Source organism: Nannospalax galili, unplaced genomic scaffold (genome assembly GCF_000622305.1).
Source record: "Nannospalax galili isolate Female #2095 unplaced genomic scaffold, S.galili_v1.0 scaffold553, whole genome shotgun sequence".
In the NCBI taxonomy this organism is placed as follows: Eukaryota; Metazoa; Chordata; class Mammalia; order Rodentia; family Spalacidae; genus Nannospalax; species Nannospalax galili.
The window spans coordinates 6,879,386-6,904,893 of NW_008336313.1; the positions used below are offsets into that span (position 1 = coordinate 6,879,386).

Sequence of the window (25,508 nt, forward strand, 5' to 3'; positions counted from 1 at the left end):
GAATTGGTCCTTACTGTATTTATTTTTTTATGGGAGAAAAAACTTAAATTCCTTTTTACTTTAACACGTCTAGTAATTATTATTAGCATAATAGTTTAATGTTACACATTTTATTATTTAACTGATTTTTAATTTTTACATGAAATGTTAAGTTTAACTTTTTAAACATAATATTAGAGAAACAAAGCCTAACTTGAAATTAAAATGGAAAATTCTCTTTCTTGGGAAAAACAAGTATTTCAGCAATACAGCCAAATATTTAAGATAGTATGTCTTAACAATATATGTTTAAAAGTTCACATTGAAAACCATCAGAATCCTCTGGTTTTTTACTTACTTTAAGTGATGTTACTTCTGGGTGCTCCTGAACTTCAGGTTTATTTTGAATTAAATTAGTTAGCTGTTCTTCCAGATCTCTTACTTTTTGTTGAAGTACAACTTTCTCTTCTAGTAGGCTTTCAAGTTTTAAATTGAGTTCAAGTGACATGTTCTTCACCTCTTCATTTTTGGCTTGTAGTTTGGATGTAGTTCTTCGTAATTCCTTTTCTTCTTCTTTGATTTCATTGGTTTGAAGTGATAGATCATAAAAAGATTGGTCAAATATGTTGAGTTTTTGAAATATGTCATTAATTTGGCTTTTAGTCTTGTGAACAAAATCTTTAAGACCATGTCCCAACTGAAGGAGGCCATTGGCCAAAATTTTCACATCATCTAGCATAGCAAATCTTGATTTTGGCTCTGAAGATATAGAATCAAATGACGAATTGTCTTGATCAACTCTGGAAGAAATTACTAGAGGAACAATAAAAAGAAAGATCTTAATTGTGTGCATTTTTGTCCTAATTATTCAGTTTTCAAGCAATTTGGAACTATTTTTCTCCTGTAAGGAGACCTATACTTCTTAACTCTATATACATGGCTATTTGCACATAAAAATCAAGGTTGGCAGGTGAATATAGTTAATTATTAAGCTGTGTTAACTTGCACGAATGTAACCTTCTCCCATGTTGAGTTAGATCAATGGCAAATGAAATCAAGGAAATGAGCAACTAACTTAAGAGGTAATTTAAAAAATTGATATTTTGTTAACTTTGCTCTATTGTAAACTATATTTTCAGTATTAAGGAATCTACCTGTTTTTAAAAGCTCATTTTAATGTTTTATGATTATAAGAGATTTACAAATAAAAATTTAACTCATTAATTTTTCTTCAACTTTAATGATATACTTATCCATCTAAAGTTAAGTTTTTATTTGTAAATCTCAGTTTCCTCACTTGTAAAGTTGGGATAATTGTATTATGTAATTTATAATTGTCGTTCCCCCACCTCCTGACTCCCTTTTGAGTCATAGTTCTATTTATGTAGCCCAGGCTGTCCTTGAACTTGTAGTGGTTCCTCAGCCTTCCAAGTGCTGGGATTATGGGTGTGTAGCACTACATGCCTGGATCATGTTCATAACTTTTTGACAAAGAAAAACATAAGTGTAATGGATTTTAAAAGAAGTTGTCAAACTTTTACAAAGTAAACCCATTTCTAAAGTCAGTTCATAGAAATACCTGTTCCTGGGGCTGGAGAGCGGTTAAGAGTACTGACTGCTCTTGCAGAGGACCCAGGTTCGATTCCCAGCATCCACATGGTGGCTGTGAACCGGCCTTAACTCCAGTTCCAGGGGAATCTGAAGCCCTCTTCTGATGTCTGTGGCACTGCATGACATGGGTGCACTCACTTACATGCAGACAATACACTCATACACATAAAATAAAAATAAAAAAAGAAATACCTGTTCCTGGCATAAAATAGAAACTCTTTGATGATTAAGTATTAAGGGATCGAATGTATTAGATTCCGTAGAGACAGTGGTTAACCATGCTGGTTAGGAGCATGATTGTGAGCAAGACTGCTTGAATTCTGCCGCCCTTTGTCATCTTATTTAGCTTCTCTGTTTCTCTTTTGTTCAGTGAAGATAGGGTTTTTTTGTTTGTTTGGTTGGTTGGTTTGGTTTGGTTTGGTTTGGTTTGGTTTGGTTTGGTTTTACAGGTTCTCTGTAGTCCTAGCTCACCTGGAAGTCACTATGTGGACCAGACTGGCCTCGATTTTACAGAGACCTGCCTGCCTCTGCCCCTGGAGGGCTGTGATTGAAGGTGTGTGCCACCTCACCTGGAATATTTAGGGTTATGTAAAGATTATGTTAGTCTTTTCAGGTCACTTGGAGTGTTACTTGCTGTAGAGTAGGTACTACATATTATTGTATATCAACTAGTTTGGGTAATTAGAAACAATATGTTTATACTCAGTACTTATTGGTGAAAACTAAGTGAAGATTATGTAGATTAGAAAATTTTGCTGATACCTAAGTTTTCAAAAGCTTTTTTCTATTGAATCTTGGTAAGGAATTTGTCTTTTAATTAGCGTGTGTCTATGTGTATACCTTGTCTTTTTGGTGTGTGCACGCGTGCGTTCATGTGTGCTTACATGCTTGTGTGTCTATAGTGGAGATTGAACCAAGGGCCCTAGCATACTAGGCAAGCATTCTGCCAGTGAGCAATTTTCCCAGCCCAGCCTATGTGTACCTTTTAAGTATCCAATAAGAACTATATAAATATTTTTGACAGAAATAAAAATAAACATGCACAAATACATTCACTAATGAAGATGAAAACAACAAAAAAATTCATCAGTTGTATTGACTCCTTTGTACTGGTATATGCAGTAGAATTATTCAAGTGCATGTTTAACTCAACTAGACATTCAGATTTCTTCTTTCATAGGAAAAGTTAGAATTGTGATCATTGGTTATACAGGGTATATTTAAATTTTTCCTTGACTAAGCTTTCAAAACTATTGACCCCATTATTCAATCTACGTAGTTGAGGGAACATTGAGATGAGTCAGCTTCTTTCTTCTGTTAGCATTATAAACTTTTTCTTTTCCCAGATGATTGTTTATTCATTTATATCCTAGCTTGCTAGTGCAATGCTTTGTGTATTGTAGAAACAAGAAGTATTAAGATATGGGTAAGAGAATCAAAAGTACACTAAAATTGCAAAACTAAACATTGTAGATTCAAATCCCCCCACCCCCCCTTTTTTTTTGTCTTTTTTGAGCCGGTCTCCTTGTAGCCCCAGCTGTCCTGGAACTCACTATGTAGACCAGGCTGGCCTCGAACTCACAAAGATCCACCTGCCTCTGCCTCCCAAGTGCTTGGATTAAAGGCATGTGCCACCACACCCGGCAAATCCCCATTTTATAGCAGGTTCTTTTTAGAGAATTTGAAAAGGGGCCCTTTTTGTTGTGTGCAATAACTAGCACTAATATCAAAGAAAAGCTGTGTGAAAAAATTTCCTTCCACGTTCAGTGTTGTACTAGACTATGAATACTTTTTGTACAATTTACACAATTTCTCATATACCACTGACAGATGTGATGGCCATGTTTCCTTGGTTTAAAATATATTGTCTTTGGATAGAAATGTCTAGATGATTTATTTTTTATAATAGTTTGAAATTATTACTGACTATAATTAAAATGAGAAGTTTGCCTAATTATAAGCTGCAGAAGTGTTTAACATGGGAAGCATGTTGTAGAAATGATTTTACATTTACCTTATAATGTCTCCTGTTTGAGTACATATTGTTGACATAATCTAGTCTTTGCCTCAACTTATGCCTATTTAATGAAAACTGTGATCAAATAAGCAGTAATTTATCCAAACAAACAAAAACTATGCCAAAACAAACAAAACTTTAGCAAATTTAGCATCTAATTTAAGGACTTCTAGTTTCTAAAAATCAATACACAAAATTTCCTAGGTACACAGAATTTTTGGATATTTAGTGTCTTCAGTTGTTTAAATTTCAAGCAACACAAAGTCCTTTTGCTTCCCAAGATGGTGCAATCTTATGGTAACTTGACTTCCAAATAAAAAACACAAGGTATTTTGACTCTTACACAAAGTATTTTCCTCTTCCTTTTGAAGTATGCTAGTTTTTAGAAAAATTGTATGATTAACCTCTTATGGTTTTGCTTTCTAAGGTTTCAGTTCCCACAGCCAGTAGTGATTCAAAACTATTAAATAGAATCCAGAAATCAACAACCCGTGTCATGCAGTGCCCTCGGAAGTCAAAAGAGGGTGTTGGATCCCCTGGAACTGGAGTTACAGATGACTGTTAGCTGCCATGTGGTTGCTGGGAACTGAACCCCGGTCCTCTGCAAGAGCAACTGGTGCTCTTAACTACTGAGCCCTCGCTCCAGCACCATCAACTTATCAGTCTTAATTGTGCATTGTTCTAGTCAGTGTGATTAAATCCTGTGCTGTCATAGTCCATCCCTCTAGGAACATCCCTGCTCTGCCTTTGTTCATAGTATTCATGCTGTGGGATGGATAAGGTAGCAGCCCATTTGTTGCTTTATAGCTATGTCAGTTTTTAGATGGACTCCTGTGGTATCACAGTACCTGTGTTCAAGTACATCCCTATTTTACTTAACAGCCCCAAAGTGCCAGTGTAATGATGCTGGCAACTTAGATGTGCTAATGAAAAGCATTAAATGCATCCTTTTGGTGAAAAAGTAAAAGTTCTCAGCATGTATATATAGGATTTAGTACTGTTCGTGGTTCAAGGAACCCACTAGGAATGTTGGAATGTTTTCCCTTGTAGTTAAAAAGACTAACATAATGTTAGAAAGGCTTCACAATACCTATTTGAGAAAAATGTGTATAAATAGAAAAATTATGAAATGAAGTAAAGAATAATGCTAGAATAATATATTAGGTTCCTTTCTTCTCTGTCCAGAACAGCATACAATAGAAATATAAGGCTGAGGCTGTAGTTCAGTTAGAGTACTTGCTTAGTGTGCTGCATAAACCAGGTGGAGTGGTGCACTCCTGTAGTCTTAACACTTAGTAGGTGGAGGCAGGAGGATCAAATTTCAAAGTCATCCTTGTTTATACAGTTAGTTAGTCTGGGATACTTGAGGGTATTAGGGAGGGAGGGAGGGAGGGAGGGAAGGAAGGAAGGGAAGGAAGGGCTGAGTTAGAGGGACTGAGACTGAGTTACATATGTACAGACACTCCTTGATTTATGATCAGGTTCTGTCCTGAAAAATGTGTAAGTTGAAAATATATTTAACAGAGTCTAACTTACTGAACATCATAACATCATCACTGTTTTTTTTTGTTGTTGTTGTTTTTTGTTTTGGTCTTTTTGAGACAGGGTCTCCCTCTAGCCCCAGCTGGCCAGGAACTCAAAATGTAGACAAGGGTGGCCTTGAACTCTCAGAGATCCGCCTACCTCTGCCTCCCAAGTGCTAGGATTAAAGGTGTGCACCACCATGCCCAGCTTTCATCACTGTATTTTGTAGGTATCATGTAGCTGATGGAGAGCTTCTGCTCATTCCCATTCCCTACTATCATGAGAGTTTCCATATGGCATATTACTAGCCCAGGAAAAGATTAAGATGAAAAATTCTGGCTGGTTGTGGTCACACATGACTTTAATCCCAGCACTCAGGAGGCAGAGGCAGGTGTATTTCTGTGAGTTTGAGGCCAACCTGATCTATATAGTGAATTCCAGGCAAGCCAGGGCTACATAGTGAGACCCTGTCTCAAGAAAAAAGAAAAGAAAAATTCCAAATACAATTTCAACTTAATTTGAAGTGATTTTGTACCATTAGGAAGTTGAAAAATAGTAATTGAAACAATCATACATTGATCCAGAAGTTGAGTGAACTAAGATTTTTTACTGTTTTTGAAAGAATATTTATTATTATGTGTATGAGTATTTTGCCTGCATATAAGTGTACCTGTGTCATGCAATGCCCATGGAGGGCAGAAGAGGATGTCGGATCCTCTGGAACTGGAGTTCCAGGTGGTTGTTAGCCGCCATGTGGTTACTAGGAACCAAACCTCGGTTCTCTGGAAGAGTAGTCAGTACTCTTAATCACAGAGCCATCTCTCCAGCCCCTATTTTACTTTTTTTGCATGTTCACTGTCAGTATGTTTGCTTGTTTTGGGCAATTTTAAGAATTGAAATCAGAGCGTCACATATACAGTGTGTGTTTTAATGCTGTAAAATACTTATGCAATCTCAGATATTTAAAAATCTGTAAAAATGAAAATTTTGACTCTCTGGTAATAACCTTTTGGTATCTGAAATACAAAATCCCTTCAATGACAAGCTAAACAAAATTTTTTTTTTTTGTTTGAGAATTTCATGCATGAATACAATGTTTTATCAGGTCCAATCCCCCTTTCCCTCCCCTCCCCTCCAATTTCTCCCCATCCCCCTACCATTATTCCCTCTCAACATCATGTGTTCTTTTTGTTAGTTTTTTTTTTTTTTACTTTTTGAGACAGACTCTCCCTGTAGCCCCAGCTACTCTAGAACTCACAGAAATCTGCCTCCCTCTGCCTCCTGAATTCTGGGATTAAAGGTGGGCACCACCATGCCTGGCTTTTTTTTTTTTTTTAATTCCACTGAGGCTACCCAGTACTGTTAGTTTGTATATGGGTGTAGGGCCATACTGGAGAATGGGTAGTGTGTTAGTTACTTTTCTGTTGCTGTGATAGAGACACTGACCAAAGCAACTTAGAGAAGGAAGAGTTTTTTTGAGCTTACAGTTCCAGGGGAATTACAGTTTGCAATGCCTGGGAGGCAAGGCTGCAGAGGTGGCTGGAGCAGGAGCAGCAGAAGCTAAGCTCTCACATCTTCAAGCAGGCACAGGAAGCAAGAGAGCAATTCAAGATCCAGCAAGGCTTAAGATCTCTTAAGCCTGCCCCCTGTGACATGCTTCCTCCAGCATAGCCTCACCTAAGACCTCCCATAACAACACCACCAACTGGGGACAAAAATGTCCAAATACTTCGAGCTTATGGAGGACATTCTCATTCAAACCACTACAGGTAACCTTGAAAAAACTGACTCTTCTCACAGCAGCCATCAATTGCCAGTAGCTACACAGTGTTGGGACTTCATGATCACCTCCCCCATCTATGCTGGGATTTTTGTTTGGCTCAATCTTGCATAGGTCTTATGCATGATGTTGACAACTATTGTGAGTTCAAATGTGCAATTGTCTGATTGTGTCCTTAAAACACTATTTCATTGTAGTCATGCACTGTCTATGGTTCTTACCATCTTTCCTCTTCTTTTTCAATGATTTTTGTGCCTTAGGAGGGAAAGGTGTAGTGTAGATGGAGATGTACCATTTAGTGTTGAGCACTCCACAGTCTTATTATTTGCATATTGACCAGTTCTGGGTTCTGGGTTACTCTCCATCTACTGCTAAAAGAAACTTCTCTGCTGAGGTTAGAGAGATTCACTAATCTCTGGGTATAAGGAAAGCCATTAAGAGATTTACTACTATGTCCATTTAATAAAATAATAGTAATAGGTTCTCCCCCTAGGGCCTGTGTCCTATCTGGACACAGATTCTTAGCCCTGATACTGTTGCCAGATATGAGTTCCATCTCTTGGAGGGGGCCCTAAATCTAATCAGAAAGTGGCTAGTTACTCTCATAACATTTGTGCCACTGCTGCACCAGTGGGTGTATCCTGCCAAACTTGAAGGGTTCACACTCAGGTAAGATTGATGATTACTTTCTTTTCTGGTAGTGTACATAGTACTTTTCAGTACCATGAAGCTTGCCAATAGGCATGAAGCTTCCTGGTTAGTACCAGCTGATTTCTCTATGTTCCATGACTCAAGTATGTGGTTTCTTCAGTAATAGGGTCTCAACATCAAGTTCTGGAGGGTGACTAAGAGCAATGGCAATAGCCTGTGTTGTTTAGGGATCTATGGAACTGTGATCAAAACCTTCAAAAGAGATAAATCATTCCTGGCATTAGGCTTTTTATTTGATAACCTATGTTGTCTAAGAGGATCATTGCCACTACCACCCCAACTGTAAGTTAACTACATTTAAACTCTTTGTATATGCATGTATATATATTTTAGGAAGTTTCTACAATAGTCTGCTTCCACATGACTTTCTTAAAGGTCTTTAATGATAGTTATCCCTCCTCACACTCCCTTCCCTACCCTGCCCTCCCATCCCACACCCCTCTCAATCATTCCTGCTCCATTATTCCCTATTCTCCCTTCTCACTACCTGCACTACATCTCCCCTTCCTTGTAATGCCCCCTGCCCCCATGGTCCCCTACCAATTTCCTGACCTCCATAGGTATTCCAGTTTATATATATATACACATCTCCAGAGATTCAAAGCTAGCATCTACATATAATAGAAAACATGTGATATTTGTCTTTCTGAGTCTGGGTTACCCCACTCAGGATGATTCTAGCTCTATCCATTTACCTCAAATTTCATAATTTCATTTTTCTGTACAGATAATTTGTCATTACATAAATGTACCACATTTTCATTATCCATTCATCAGTCAGTGGACACCTTTGTTTCCATTTCCTGGCTGTTGTCAATAGTGCAGAAGTGTACATGGGTGAACAGGTATCTCTGTAGTAGGATATAGAATCCTATAGGTATATGCCCAAGAGTGGTATAGGTAAATCATATAATATGCTTATTTCTAGTGTTTTTTATTTATTTTTTGTTTTTCTGAGATAGAGTGTCCCTGTAACCCCAGCTGGCCTGTGTGCAGACCAGCTGGCCATGATCTCATAGAGATCCACCTGCCTCTGCCTCCCAGGTACTGGGATTAAAGATGTGTGCTGCTACACATGGCTTATTTCTAGCTTTTTTGAGGGACTTTATACTGATTTCCACAGGGGCTGTACCAATTTGCACTACCACCAACGGTGAGTAAGTATTTACCTTTTCCCATGTCCTTGTCAGCATTGTTGTCATTTGATTTTTTTTTTAATCTTTGCCATTCTGGGTGAGAAGAGAAAAAATATGAAAATTCCTTTTATTTGTATTTCCCTGATGGGTAAAAATAAAAAAAAAAAAAAAAAAAAAAAAACTTCCCAGCTATTTGTATTTCTTCTTTTGAGAACTTTAATTCCATGCCTCAATTTTTAATTGGGTTATTTGTGTTCTTGATGTTTAGTTACTTGAGTATTTTCATATTCTAGATACCCTCTGTCAAATGTATAGCTGGTAAAGATTTTTCCCCAATCTATAGGCTGCCTATTCACTTGAATGATGGCATTGTTTGCTATACAGAAGCTTTTTAGTTTTATGAGGTCCCATTTGTCAGTTGTTGATCTTAATGCCTACCCTACTGGGGTACTATTTGGAAAGTCCTTTCCTGTGTCTGTAAGTGGAAATATATTCCCTTCTTTCTCCTCTTATCAGATTTAGGGTATCAGTTCTTATGTTGAAGTCCCTGATCCATCTGGAGTTAAGTTTTGTGCAGGACAAGAGATAAAGATCTAGGTTAATTCTTCTATAAGCAGCTGTCTAGGTTGACCAGTACCATTTGCTGAAGATGCTGCCTTTTCTCCAGTGTGTATTTTTGGGCCTTTTGTCAAAAATCAGGTTGCTAAGCTGGGCATGGTGGCACAGACCTTTAATCCTAGCACTTAAGAGGCAGAGGCAGGCAGACCTCTATGAGATCAAGGTCAGCCTGGTCTACATAGTTTCAGGCCGCCTGGGTCTACAGGGAGACCCTATATTTAAAAAAAATAAAAGTCAGGGGTTGTAGGAGTGTGTGCTTATATCTGGATCCTCAATTCTATTTCATTGATTAACGTCTAAACATAATTTTTAACAGAAATGGGATCTTATTACATATAGTTCCTTTCATACACACCTATAATAGCCTAAGACCTTATTCTTTTAGACTTTATTTACATCAGAAAGCTTTTAGATTCACCATGTATGGGTTTTTTGTTTTTGTTTTTGTTTTAGTTTTGTTTTGTATATTGAGACAGAGTCTCCTATGTTCCAGGCTAGTTTTGAGCTCTCAGTCCTCCTGCCTCAGCCTTCCCAAGTGTTGGGATTACAAGCATGAACCACCATATTGAGCTTGCTATGCTTTTTAAGGACTAAACAATCTTCTATTATATGTTGTCTTCTGTTGTACCTTAGATGTACCTTAATTTAATCATCCTGTTAATGTTCATTAAATTGTTTCTAGTTTTGTAATTGTAAATGGTTTTCATAGAAATATGTTATGTATGTTTAAACATTTTCATAAATCCTCAGACACTGACTTGTAAATCATGATTGCTTTTGTCAGATTGTCTTCTATAAATGTAGCAGTTTAGATCTTTATCAGAAGTATGTGAAAGTATCTTTTTCGCTATATGCTTTTATCAATGCTTTGAACAAAAAGATACAATATTGATAAATCTAATAGCTACATATACATCTGGTTTGCTTTATTGGCCATCTATGTTGTTATCTTTGTGAATTATCTAGATATGTTCATTTTACACGGCTTATCTTTTTCTGACAGATGTTAAGTCTTTGTCATATATATCACAAAAAGTGTTTCTCCAATTTGTCGTTTTTTTCTTCCATCTATGTTTATGGTATTCCTTCCTGCATAGAAGCTTTGAAATTATGTCTTTTATAATTTTTATAACTTGTGCTAAGAAATTCCTTCCTTTTCTAGTCTTTTTAAAGTTTTCTTCTTTCATGATTTTATTTTGAACTCTTTGATCAATATGGAATTGATTTCCATGATAAAGTTAAATATGAATTTGTCTTTTTTTATCTAAATGACTAGTCACCTACCTTGACATTTTTCCTTAAATGCCAAGTAAAGACTTGCTAGGTTTATTTGAGAATCTTCTAGTGGACTTTTTAGCCAAATATAAAATAATCTAGATTTAACTGCATGTCTTTCTCTTTTAAACTAAGTTTAAACTGTAGTAGAGGGACTGGAGAGATGACTTAGAGGTTAAGAGGGCTGTTCTTGCAGAAGACCCAGGTTTGAATCCCAGCACCAACAGGGCAGCTAATAATTATCTGTAACTCTAGTTCCTCAGGCACTGCACTACCTGGGTGCACTTACATACATGCAGGCATAATATTCATACAGTAAATAAATAATAAATAAATAAATAATACAAAAATTAATTAAAATAAAATTATAAGAATCAAACAGATTATAGATAATGTTCACACAGTTCCAAATTTGGAGTCCAAATTTGTCAGGGTTAAGTCACCAAATTTTTATGTGTATTTTTTTTTACTATACATTCAAGAAATAGGTGGGTTTTTTTTTTTAACATTGGGAGATGTAACAGTTAAATACAGTCTTATCCTCATGGAGTTTGAGCTTTTAGAGAAAATATTCGAAAATGCATAAATGAACAGGGTGATTGCAAAATGTGTAATCAGATTGTGGGATGGTGGCACTCTATGTTTTGCTTTATCTTGTAATTTTTATCTTCAGTCCCCAAAAGGATGAAAGAATCTAATGTCATTCTTTGTTTACACTGCGTATCATACTGCAAGTTTCTGCTTTGTCTGATTTCACCTTTAGATCATGAAGCCTAAAAATCAAGTACTCAGTCTATTAGCTAGTTCTTCTCAATAAATAGAACTTCTGCCGATATTCAGCAAATGCATGTTACAATGAGGAATTCTAATTAAGACCAGTATATCATTCTGTATATCATTATGATTGTGTTCTCTTTCACTGCCTTAGGAAACTCACATTTTTGTTCTAGGATAGTGCAAACTCTGTCTCAGTTGGATTAGAATTTTATGTATTTCACTATTTAATATGCCCTACTTGTTTACCTAGTTTCAGGCAAGACTTTCATGTTGCAAAATCCAAGGTCATTTTTCAGTTTTTACCTTGTGGGGTCAAGTAGCATTTGATACTTTACTATGGGATTCTTGTATCTTCTTCCTTTGGTTTCTGTCTCATTTCCCTTTACTGTGACTGCTTTTCAGTCTTCTTGGCAAGTTCGTTCTCATTTGACCACACAATCTTGGAGTTTTTTAAACACTGCTTTTGTAATAGCACATGGGAATATTGAAGTGTTATTGCCGTCTTCTTCTCCCCCTCTTCCTCCTTTTTCCGTCTCAGATCTCCAGATATAGCCCATGCTAACTTGAACTTGCCATGCAGCCCATGTTGGCTTTGGATTTCCCTCCCTCCCTTCCTCCCTCCCTCCCTCTTTCCCTCCTTTCTTTCTCCCTTTGTTTATTGTTGTTTTTTTTGTTTTGTTTTGTTTGAGACAAGGTATCATATTACTGTGTACAGCCCTGACTGGCCTGCAACTCACTATGTAGACTTGGTTGGCCTTATACTCACAGAGATCTTCCTGCTTTTGCCTCCCAAGTGCTGGGATCAAAGGCATTTGTCACCACCACACCTGGCCTTGGCCTTGTATTTATGATCCCACTGCCTCCACCTCTGAGGATTTATCACTGAAACTTTTGGTTTAAGTGATAAAATTCTAATTGTTTCATGTTGTCTCTGAGAATGATTCGTAGCATGGGAAAAATGACATGTAGATGTACTGCAGAAGAAATTAAGGAAATATGTTGTAGTCCCAATTTGAATTAGAAACATCAGTATAAACTCAGGATATATTTCATGTTAAAACATTTTTCTTTTTACACTTAAATGTCCTATAAGCAAGGGTGAACTGTCAATAAATGTTCAAACTGTAGTTTGGAAAAATAGTTCTTATTCAAAGAACTGTAGCTCCTGGGATAAATGATTGATTCTAGGTTGGAGGAGAAAATATATAAGAGGAACCCAGAACATTTTTGTCATAAGAGAAAGCAAGAAAATAGTATCAAGTTTACTATAAATTTAATGCAAGCTTAAATTGTTTTTTCTTGCTAAAGATGGTAGTGTTTGAGCATCTGTAAAGGATAATTACATCAAAATGTATTGTATAAAATGTACAAAAATGCAATAAAAATGTAAAAAGGATAACAAGAATGTGCTGAAGTACATCAAATATATTTCATCTCTAAGTCTGTAGATGATGCCTTTACAAAAAGACTTAAGTTCCTTTTTTAAATTAAGGAACTTTTTTTCTTAAATATTTTATTATTTTTATGTGTATGTGTGTATTGTTTGCATGTAGGTAAGTGCACCCATGTCGTACAATGCCCGTGAAGGACAGAAGAGGCTGTCGGATCCCCTGGAACTGGAGTTACAGACAGTTGTTAGCTGCCATGTGGGTGCTGGGATTCGAACCTGGGTCTTCTGCAAGAACAGCCAGTGTTCTTAACCGCTGAGCCATCTCTCCAGCCCAATTGTTCCTTTTTAGAGGGTTATGAAATAACAGTTTATTTTTAAAACAGTAAAAGAATAGAAAGAATCAAGCTTTCATTCTTGTCTCATGACTGTGAAACCAAATAGCACAGTAAGGAAGTGCCCTTCATAGAGGAGTCCAACTATTAAATAAGGAAGGAATGATAGAAATTACCTTTTTACAAACCTTAGTAAATTAATGGATTTTTTAGGCACTGATTATATTTATCCACAAATGGATGAAAACTTTTTTTCCCTGATAGAACATAATACCCATTATGAAATGATCCTACTGAAAAAATTTAAAACTAAATATAATCCAGGTTTAGGTCCCACTCTCAAAGCACAGAACATATTAAATGACATGATAGGGATGCAGTTAATAAAATCTAAGCCCTAGAAAACCCAAAATCAACCTGTTTTCTTTAATCAATCAAACTGTAAGAAAAGATAGGGAGCTCTTACAGATAAAAAGAGATCATAGCTGGGCATGCATGTATGGCCAGTACTTTGCAGGCAGGAATATTAGAACCCTTTTTGCTAGATAAAGAGTTTGAAGCCAGCCTGGACTAAATGAGACCCTTAAAAAAATTCATAGCTAAATAAATGTCCATCTCTTCTGGCTTCTGCATACCTTTCTCATTATTTAAAATGGTCTATTTACAAACATTTCTGTCCCTAAAGTATATGTTCCTTATGGACAGGGAATGGCTTTTAAATCTTACTTTATTTTTTAAATTTATTGCTCATTTTATTTATTTTTATTTTGTGTGTATGAGTGTTATGCCTACATGTATGTAAGCGTACCTGTGAATGCAGTGCCTGTAGAGGACAGAAAAGGGTGTTGGATCCCCTGGAATTGGAGATAGGGAAGGTTGTTAGTTGCCATGGGGGCACTGGGAATTGAACAGGAGTCCTCAGCAAGAGTAGCCAGCATTCTTCATCGTTGAACCATCTCTTCAGCCTCTTATTCCTTGTTTTTATTGTATGTATGTGGGTATATGCCTGCAGAGATCAGAGGACAACTTTGTGGTGGCAGTTCTCATCTACCTTTACTTGGGTTCTGGGGATTGAACTTAGGTCATCAGATTTGGCCAGCAAGCACTTTACTGCTGAGCCCTCTTTCCAGTCCACATCTTACTTTGTTTCCCTGTTGCCCAACAGTCTGTGCGACATTTTGGTGAACCTGTATTTCCTATACAAGCATGTTTGATAGCTTAAGTAGCTAGCCATAGTCATCTTTGATCTCTCTCTCTCTTTTTTTTTAAATTGGCAAGCTGACCAATCATAGTGTTTCCTTAATTACCTTTTGTGTCTTTGAATATTTCTTTAGTATTTCCTAAATGTATGCTTTTGATCAAAGATATTTTTATCTTCTATTATGGAAAGTATTTTATTGCTTTTAACTATAAAAAATTTTAAATGTTATATGTAAAAATTAATTAACCAATCCAGCATAGATTGAAATTGAATTTATCAGAAATGTTTGGGACCAGCTTTGTTTCAAATTTTGAATTTTTAAATATTTACATATGTATACCAAAATGTCATGGGGAGTGAAACCCAAGTCTAAAGATGAATTTCATTTGTTTCATATATACCTTAAATATATAGTGTGAAGGAATTTTATATAATACTTTAAATAATTTTGTGCATTAAAGAAGGTTTAAATACATTGAACAGTCAGACTTGTGGTATGATGCTAGTACTCAGAAAGTTTTATTTAAAAAAAAATAAATTAAAAATTAAAAGTTCTCAGAGTGAATAAAATTTCTGTAAAGAACACTTCATGTTCGGAAAAATTTTAGACTTTTATTGTATTAGAGATACTTAACCAACTTTTGAGCATTATGCGTCTTTATAATTATTTGTAATTATTCTTGATTATACAAAATACTGTACTGCCAGACATGGTGGCACATGCCTTTAATCCCAGGATTCGGGAGGCAGAGGCAGGCGGATTTCTGTGAGCTCCAGACCAGCCTGGTTTATGTAGTGAGTTCTAGAACAGCTGGGGCTACAGGGAGACCCTGTCTCGGAAAGACAAAAAAATAAAATAAAAATTGTACTGAATTACTTTCAGTATAGTTCCGTCCTCAGGCTAGAAGTAGGTTTATTGAATCAAAGGTATGTTCATTTAAAATTACATATTTTTGTACTGTTCTCTAGAAAATTTTAGACCTGTTTTCAATGCTCTAACAGTTGGTTTTCGGGGTTTTATTATTGTTAAAATCTTGTTTATTAATCCTAAACACCAGTCTTCAGATAAAGTAATTATCATTTTTTAACCCTTTCTTCAGGTGTCTTATATTGAATTAGTTCTCTTCATGTTGACAACAGGGGCTGTTAAAACTATTAAAATTCATTGTAAGATGCATAATCATGAACTGGAAAGAAGTCTAATACATGCAGGATACATTATAATTCACATAGTAACTACCTCACTTTGTTGTATGTACTTTATTGTTAATAATACAGATCTATATTTGTATGTGTATATGTATGTACATGTTCATGCGTGCACATGTATGTGCTTTGCATGTAGAAGCCAGCGATCAACTCCAGGTTTCTTCCTCTTTCTCTACCCTTCTTTGTTTTTTTGTTTTTTGGGTTTTTTTTTTTTTTTTTTTTTTGTCTTTTTGAGACAGGGTCTCTGTGTAGCCCCAGCTGGTCTGGAATTTGCTATGTAGTCTAGCCTTGAATTCACAGAGATCTGCCTCCCTCTGCCCCCTTCCTCCCACCCAAATGAGTGCTGGGATTAAAGGCATGCACCACTACACCCAGCCTATTCCACCTTATTTTTTGAGACAAGGTCTCACACTGAGCCTACAACTCAATTAATTTGGTTAAACTGCTTGTCCAGCAAGCCCCAGGGATCCTCTTTGCTGATAATTACAGGTGTGTGCTCAGCGTTTATGTGGGTTCTAGGACTTGAACTGAGGTCCTCATGCTTTAATGACTGAACTATCTTTTCCATTTGTGCAGTACATTTTTTAATAATAATGTGGCATACTGTACCTTCTAAGTTCTTGATCAAATTTATCCAGAGTCCATTTTATTTGTATCTCAATTCATTTGTAAAATCAGGACATATGATTCCTGTGTATTTGAATATTTGTTCCAGGGATCAAGTACATGAAAATACTCAACACAAATTGGCAAATATTAGTAATTTAATATGTGTTTATCTATTTCTTTGGTGAAAGATTTATAGTTTTTTTTAGATATTGTATTAACTACAATTTTTTTCTTTTGGTTTCACAGGAATCTGCTCTACATATACCCTCAAAGTCTTAATTTTGCCAATCGTCAAGGTTCTGCCAGAAATATTACAGTGAAAGTTCAATTTATGTATGGAGAAGATCAGAGTAATGCCATGCCGGTAAGAAATATTCTTCACTTTTTCTCTTCTCCATATGTGATTGAAATAGATAAAGTTTTTGGTTTGTCTTGTGTCACTCGATTGGCAGCTCCAAACTAGAATTTAACATGATCTTTTAAACCAAATTTCTAACTACATCACTGCCTGAATAGTTAGAAATGCATTTTAATCTAACTTATTTATTGAGGACTTGGTATATACTTAGTCCTTCCAGAGATACAAAGATGAATAAGTTGTGTAATCTAGAGAATATAATGTAACAATAGACTATAAGTCCATCTAGGGAAGTACAGGTCTCCCAAAGTACAGGTCCTTTTCTTTAGTTTTGGCTTCTTTGATTCCGATTTTCTGTAGCCCTCTCTAGGAAGAATGGCCAGGTAAGGGAACTAGGGGGTGGTGTTGTCATTTGAAAGCACCCCCTTGAGACTTCAATGTGTATGGCTCTTACCATCTTTGTTGAGAAACTAGCCATCTTGTACGTTAGATTCTCTCAGGGAGTTGTTAACAGTCGCAGTTTCCAGGCTGAATCTCGTTAGAGTTAAATTATCTTCTCTGAGACTCTAATCCAGGTAGCAGTTTAAAAAATTCTCATCAAAGCAAGGTATGGTGGTGCACAGCTTTAGTCCCAGCACTTGAGAGGCAGTGGCAGTCAGATCTCTGTGAATTCAAGGCCAGCCTGGTCTATGTAGTGAGTTCCAGGCCAGCTGGGGCTACAGGAGACCCTGTCTCAAAAAGAAAAAAAAAAAATTCTCATCAAGGTGTTAAATTTTGCACCCCAAGTTGAGAACTGTGATATGTGGTATTGCAAGATCAATATAGAGAGGTCAAAAGAATAGCTGTTGAGAGGTGGGAGAGAATACCTTACTGAGGTAACAAGTAAGCATCATGTGGAAGAAGTCCTTCTGTTCTAAAATGAAATGTTAATGATGGTGAGTCTTCAGGGTGAAGGAAGTCCTTGAACAGTAATGAGTACAGTAGTGAACTGCCATTCAACCAGAGCAATGGAAGATATGTTAGAAGTAGAAGTAGATGGCGGCCAGCCTTCAGTGATTCTTGACTGCCAAGATTGTCATTTAGGATTTATGAGATGCTAATGGATGCAAATTCTGTGACAGATTTTTAGCTCAGTTGAAATTGGAGACATGGGATAGGCGTGTGCTATGGCTGTAGGTATTTTAGTTTCTAAGGTCCCTAGTGTAGTGAGAATGCCTAGCTAAGAGTGGGAGTCTTATCCTCCCATGTCTGTCTTTTAATCAAGTTCTTTTGATTTTTCTACTCACTAGAGAAGATACAGTTTCTTCTTTCCTATTGCTATAGTTTAATCAGCTTTTGTAGCACTTGAAGCTGTGGACAGAAATCATTCATCTTTGTATTCTCCTATGGAAGCTATTTCAGGTCTTTGCATATTATATGTGCTGAATAAATATTTGATGAATAAATGTAGAATTTGTTTTTGAGACTTGAAATTGGCATTTTATGTTCTTTATTAGCTCCTTATTTCTACTAAATGAATAAATGTGCTATTTTAGTTGATAAAAAGATAATAGATTGTGAAAACATACTTTGCCAGTGTATATATGAATTGCCATGCAAGTTTGAAATGTAGTATAATAATGGTAATAATAATCAGTTTTCATTGTTTACTTAACCAAGTCTTCTATGTCTTAGCATATTTATGGCCTTTCCTTTACAGCACCAGGTGTCATTGAGACCATTCCCTCTTTGGTGTTGCCACATTTTCTCATTTCTTTCATAGGCTTTATTCCAGTATGGTTGGATGTTTCTTTATCTTCAGCCTTAGACTGTGAGCTCCTTGAGGGCAGGAACCCTATCTTAATCATACCTGAATCTTGATACTTATTGTAGTGCTTGCTACATAATTAATCCTCAACCCATGTTGGTGAATGATTAAAACTACATGTCAAATGGTCAAAGTGGATTATTCATGTTGCATAAATAAATAACTTGGCTTTGTGAAAAGAGATAGCTTCTAGAAAGGAAAAAGATGCTAAATTCATTTCACTTATGCATTATTAATCATATGACAATATAATGCTTTTATATGTATATGAATAGTTAATATGAAAGTATATACACATGGATATAGTGCATTTGCATAGGATTTTAAAATGACTTCAAATGGGTCTTCAGATAATTTTTGATTATATAATTGTCAGTATGACATAACTGTAAAGTTCATAATATGGCACTGAAATAAAAATTTATAAAAGCATATTAAGATAACTGGACATAGTGGTGCATGCTTATTATCCTGGTACTGAAGTTGATACAGGAAGACCAGGAATTTAAAGCCAGCCTGGACTACATACAGAATTTATATCCAATCTGTCCTACATAGTTGGATCCTGTCTCAAATTAAAGTATGCATAAAACAAAAAGAAATAAAAAGAAACATACTAAAGTATTAGAAAATTGGTGAAATAAGGCTTATCCAGGGAGTCAAAATTGCTATATTTGGTATTTCTTTAAAATAGAACCACCTGCTTGAAATGTTAGAAAAAGAAGCAAATACTAATTAACTCCTTTAGAAAAAAAATAAAGTGCGTTGTTTTACCAGTTAGTTGATGGAAGTGTGCTGACATGGTCATGAACCTGTTGATACAGATCTAAAGGTAGCCACCAGATTTAAAGTGTTTAATTTGTGGCAAGATAAAGTTGTATGCCTTAACCATTCTGTCATGGTGGTCATAACTATGGCATTAACATCAATGAACCATTTATGTAACAACTGTCCTAATTAACCAAAAGTATTCCTTAGAGACAGATTATGCAAGGTTGAATTATTTTACCTTTAGGCTTTCTGCCAGAGTATGGTTGTATTTTTTTAATGTGCACTTTGAAAATAACAAGTCTAAAAATGGAACTCTTCCTTCATGGTGAAGTAACTTAGGGTGTACTAGAAGCAAAAGATGTACCACTTGACCTCAAAACATACTTTTCTATTATTTATAAATAACTTGTATTTGATCTTCAGATGATCGTGTTTTAGTAAAGTCAACAATTTTATAGTATATTTATGCTGCCATTCTAGGGTAGTATTTCTTATGTAAGTTAAAAATAATGTGCTATATCTAGTATGTTTAGTTTCTTTAAGCAAAGGAAAGAGCTAAGGATATAGTTCAGTTGATACAATGTTGGTAGCACTCACAAAGCCTTGGGTTCATAAACCTGGGCATAGTGGCACTTGCCTGTAATTCCAACACTCAGGAGGTGGAGGCCAGAGGATCAGGAGTTCAGGCTCATCCTCGACTACATATAGAGTTCAAGGCCATCCTGGACTTCATGAGGCCCTGTCTCAGAGAGGGGGTGGGGTGGAAAGACACAGAGACAGAGAGAGACAAAGAAAAAAGAAAGAGGAAAGAAATATACTTTATTACTCAGTGGATAGAAACATAATTATAGAAACTTGTTGAATCGTTGAATGTCTGATGGGTCTATCATTGAAAAAAATATAGTTACACAGGCACATTGTTCTTCACTGGGCTGATTTTGCCCATTTCTCAAATAGTTATTAAAGCATACAAATTCTTACATAGATATGAACCATCCAGCATTATTGCAACAAAGTTTCAACATGCTGTTATTTGTTACAGGTAATCTTTGGTAAATCTAGCTGTTCAGAATTTTCAAAGGAAGCCTATACAGCCGTAGTATATCATAACAGGTACTGAATTAAAATATTTCTTTCAAAGTTACTCACTTCTCAGTGGCATTGTTAGCATTCACATTAGTGTGTTTACCAAATGCTTTGCTGCACTGTACAGCTCTTCATAGACATCTCAAATGTAAGGCTTTGTACAAAAACATCTTTTCTAGCAAATTCCACACTTCTTCCATTTTTTTCTATATTGTTATTATCATTGTGGCCTCTGATCTTTTGATCTTTCCCTGTTACTTTCCCCCTGACACGTTTTAATTTTGCTTAACTCTACTATGCTTTGAACCCATTAAAGTTGATATTCTCACCATCCAATAATCCTTTTATTTATTGACTTTTCATTTTATTTCCATAGGAAATTGCGAAACTTGGATAACCTTTTCAGCTTTTTGGGGGAAGATTATTAAATGTAATTAGAGAAAAATCACAAAATTGTACTTTTCAGGGCTATTGCAAAATGATGATACTGTATCATGTGATGGGGCCACAATCATTCACTTTATCTTCTGTTAGCCCCATTGTTCTTTTGTAGTCTTCTTGTGATCATTTGGTTATGTTTAGGTTTGCACTCTCTCCGTCATGTAACAGTAGCTGTGTGAATTTCCTTTAGCTTGTTTTTCTTTTGCATTTCTACTTTATTAGTTGATTGTGGTTATAAAACTTGAGATCTATAGTATCTTTATTCGCCACCTTCAGTTTTCTCCATGCTCATCTGTCTTTCCTTCTGTTTCAGTCGTAGCAGTGGCCCCTCTCCTTTTCACTATGAATCTTCCACATCTGCCCTTATACCATCCTACCTGGCTTCTTCCAGAACATGGGTCACTTCCCTTCTCTTGCATTGTCACAGTTGTGTTTCATGGCACCATGTGTTACTTTCAAAACAAAGCTTAAATTTTCTGTACTTAAAAGCACAAAAGTCTTTCCTCAGTGCTGTTACATGGTATGCATTTTCCTTGTCCTTAAAACTTCTTTCTCACCTTTGTCTTGCAGCCATATTTGTTTCTTTCTACTTTTAACTTTTTTTTTTCATATTGATTCCTTTTCTTTTGGGCACTTCACACAAAATACTAAAACTTGATCATAATTCTCAATCTACCCATATACTCTCTTCCTAAGTAATCTTATGTCTAAGCTGCATTCAGTGAAAATGTTTCCACTTTAATATTTATATGGAATAGTCCTGATTCATTCCCAGTCCTAACTTTTCATACACACCTATATTTTCATTGACTGACTAGACATGCCCATTTGTGTGCACTGCTGCCTTCCTGGTTTCATTTATATCTCTGACTCTGTCTCTTTCTACTTTTAATATTGGCACTATCATTTTCCCAGTTATTCTGGCTCAAAATTGAAGATGTCTTTGGTGTCCTTCTTCTGTTCTTTAGTATCTAATCAAACTTTTCAATCTTGATACTTTTCTTTCTGCTTTCTTAGCAAACATACCAATACTGTATGTTTAGTCTCCTTTCTTGGCCCTTTTATTCTACTCTGGTAGTGATTCCTTGTGTTTATTGAATTCCTCTGTATTCTTTCAGGCCCATGTCAAATATCACCTCCAAATAATCATATCCTGATCTCAAACTTGATAGAATCTGTTTAACTTTGTTCTTAAAATGCTTAACCTTATATGCTCTACATCAGGGGTTGGCAAGCATTTCCTCCAAGACTAGAGAGTACGTTTTTGGCCTGTGGCCATATCCCCTGATTGTAGCTACTTGCTGCTGCTGCTACAGCATGAAAGGAGCCATGCATAGAAGTACAATTACAGTAAATTACTGTGACTTTTTTCCATTGAAACTTTAGTATGGATACCAAATTTGAATTTCATATAATTTTCACATCAAGAGATATATTATTCATTTGATTTTTAAAACTCTTTAAAAATGTACAACCTATTTCATAATTTACAGACTGTATAAAACCAGGTAGTGAACTGGATTTGGCCTGGGAACCTAATTTGTGAACCCCTGTTTTACAGCATACCTATTATTGATATCTGTGTGTCTTATTTATGGTCCTACTAAATCACACAATTTTGAGGGTAATTTTTTTTTCTTACATTTCTTTAAAACTACCACAAAAGTAAAACAGTGTTTAGCCTAAATATGGGCAATTAAATGTACATGTGGAACCAGTTATTCCCACGGATTATTACAATGTGATTTCAGGAAGAAATGAACCTAAAATACTGCATACCAGGAAAGATACTACTTAAAAATATATAGCAATTTTTAAAAGTTTCCCAGTGTGGCTAGGTCATTATTATTTGCTCTAAGAATTAGTGAAATTAAAATGACAATACTGTCTGACATTGCTGGTACATTCAGCCTTTGCATAATTCAGTGATGATTCGTGATCTTAAGATACATACCTTTTTAAAACATTTAATCAAAGTCATCACATTCTCAGATAGCTAGCATTAGCTCTCTTTCTTATTATTATTTAAGGCCTAGTTCCACTTAATGTTTCTGTGATCAGATCCACGCCTGTTAATGTGTTTTTGAGGCTTATTCGAAAAGGAAGAATTATTGACTGATTAGCGTCTAAGAAAAAACTCTAATTGGCAGGACAGTCTTCACTTTAAAGGTAATTGGAACCATATGGTTTAGTTGAATTTCTGTTGAATGTAATTCTGAGAGATGCTGAGAGTGGGGGATTAGATGCCAAGGGTCTGTCCTTTTAAGTGTGCGCCTTGCATAACAGCCATGCTTTTTTATAACAGTGCCCCTTGAGACTACTAAATGCATACTGAGATAAAGCATCATGACTCATCAAACATGACATTCTTATAGTATTTAGGATCACTTCTAAACTGTTTGATAACTGCAGTTTGTGGGATTGCCCTGATTTTAACTTTTTTTGTTTTCCTGTGTCAATAATAGTTCATGTTTTGCTAACATTATTTATTAACAGTGGAAGAATTGATATGACATTCCACACAGAGCCCCACTTAATACTAAAATATCTTTAGAAATACTTTCTTTTTAAAAAGAATGATTGTACTCCTACAAAAGAAAAATGATATGATATGGCTTTAAAATATGTACTTTTTAAGTACATGATTTTTTTTTTCTGTGCAGAGTATGCCAGATTTGGTTCATAAATGTAGAAAGCCCTACTCTTTCTTATGTATAGATTCCAATGTACTGAATATCCCAGTATCTAGGTGATAATTATTAATGAATTTTCCAAATAGCATTGTTCATTTCCTTAATAAAAAAGAAATACAATGAGAAATTTCAGAAATGGTGTTAGCTCCCTAATCTGGAAGTAACACTTTATTATTTAAAGATTGAGAATGAAGAAAAAATATTCTGAACTAGAGGAAAAATAAAGCATAAGTCCCAAAATTAATTTTAAGATCATTCAGACATACAAATGCAACAGTTATTCATTTTGAACAAATTACTGATTATTGATTTTTGTTTGTTTGTTTGTCTGAAGGTCTCCTGATTTTCACGAGGAAATCAAGGTTAAACTCCCTGCTACTTTGACTGACCACCATCACTTGCTTTTTACTTTTTATCATGTTAGCTGTCAACAGAAACAAAATACTCCTCTTGAAACCCCAGTTGGATATACAGTAAGTCTTTTTGTTAATTATTTATCTCAAATATTTATTTTAACATATCTTAAATCTCTTAAGATAACTATAATATTTAGGGTATGGTAGATGTTTCATGTTTTTCTTTTATATTTTATTTATTATTTTTATTTTATGTGTATGAGTGTATTGCCAGCATTTAGGTAAGTGCACCCATGTCATGCAATGCCAGTGGAGGACAGAAGAGGCCGTTAGATCCCCTGGAACTGGAGTTACAGACAATTGTTAGCTGCCATGTGGGTGCTGGGATTCAAACCTGGGTCTTCTGCAAGAACAACCAGTGTTCTTAACTGCTGAGCCATCTCTCCAGCCCCGATGTTTCTTGTTTTTATTATTGCTTATTTGATTCTCTATAATTAAAAAATTGCATTAGAGCCAGCCATGATGGTGCATACCTTTAATCCCAGCACTCAGGAGGCAGTTCTCTGTGAGATTTGAGGCCAGCCTGATCTACATAGTTAGTTCCAAACCAACTAGAACACAGGGAGTCTGTGTCTCAAAACAAAACAAAACAAATAAAAATTGCATTGGTAAGGAAGAGTTTTCATAACAAGAAAATGCTCATTAATGTAAAAAGCTAATTAATTAATTAATTACATAAGCACTTAGGTATTGGTCCTCATTATTGTGTGATTACCCCACAGCAAAGTATATTTTAATGGGAGAATAATTTGAATGTAAGACAAAAAAAGAAGCCCTTAGAAGAGAAATTAAAACCTTTGGATATTTTTCACAAGTCGTTATGATTGACTTGCCAAGGTTAAACTAAAAAGTCCATCATAATGTTCTATCACACAGTTTTGTTACAAAAATTATTCTTAAAATTGAACTTTCAAAGTTGATTCAGTATTTTTGTCTTTTGCATTTGTGATATGAATTTTGTTAACTGTAAAAAAATTATATCCATGCTTTTTAATTTTGTTTTCAGCACTCAAATTTTAACTATTTACTTTGAAACTGTTGTTTTTAAATTGGTTCATTTTGTGGCCTTTTCTAAAACTGATTCTTCTTTAGACAACAGGGACCACATATTAAATATTGCATGGTCATAACAGTAATATTGAGGGGATCTTCATTATTAAAATAAATATTAGGGAATTGTCTCCTTAGAACTATGCTGAAGGCCCATTGTTATTTATATAATTCAAATGCCTAATGTTTATTGATAAGAACCAGATTTGGGTTATATCAAGTTCTTAAAACAGACTGTTGAAATAATTATTTCTGTAACAAGCACATACTTAAATTAGTTTCCTTTTCATTTAAAAGTGGATACCAATGCTTCAGAATGGACGGTTGAAGACTGGACAGTTTTGCCTACCTGTCTCACTGGAAAAACCACCACAGGCTTATTCTGTGCTCTCTCCAGAGGTCAGTGCCTTTTACCATTTTTAGTTCTCCAGACTGAGTGAAATAATAAAATTAAATATAAAGATATTTTTACTGCTCATCTTCCTCTGCTTTGCTGGGTTGCACAACCTGTCAGACTCTTTCTTGGACACCGGGGCTGACCTCTAGGCCCGGAAACTGCTTCCTGATCCCTTGAATCCACACAAACCCAGTTCCTTTTTGCAGTCCCCAGGAGCGCTCTGGGCCTGGTCCCCGCCCTTACCTCCCTCTGTTTCTCTGGGCCTGCACAACACGCCAGCCTCTCTCCTGGCCCCCAGGAGCCCTTGGGGCCTCTCCCTG

At 35.6% G+C, this 25,508-nt stretch overlaps 2 protein-coding genes across 2 annotated transcripts in view; one reads left to right on the forward strand and one right to left on the reverse strand.

The window, feature by feature from the left end:
* Positions 1–912, reverse strand: part of Angptl3 (angiopoietin like 3) — a 9,287-nt gene extending 8,375 nt beyond the window's left edge. Inside the window, exon 1 of the mRNA XM_008831082.2 lies at positions 338–912. Within this exon, the coding sequence (XP_008829304.1) occupies positions 338–832 (495 nt within the window). The 5' untranslated portion in view covers positions 833–912. The remainder of the gene's footprint in view (positions 1–337) is intronic.
* LOC103732488 (dedicator of cytokinesis protein 7) overlaps positions 1–25,190 on the forward strand; it is a gene marked incomplete at its 3' end in the record, with an annotated part of 127,987 nt that extends 102,797 nt beyond the window's left edge. Inside the window, exons 15-18 of the mRNA XM_029562516.1 lie at positions 16,416–16,533; positions 20,148–20,218; positions 23,660–23,798; positions 25,089–25,190. Coding sequence (XP_029418376.1) covers positions 16,416–16,533; positions 20,148–20,218; positions 23,660–23,798; positions 25,089–25,190 — 430 coding nt within the window. The remainder of the gene's footprint in view (positions 1–16,415; positions 16,534–20,147; positions 20,219–23,659; positions 23,799–25,088) is intronic.
* Between the last annotated feature and the right edge of the window lie 318 nt (positions 25,191–25,508).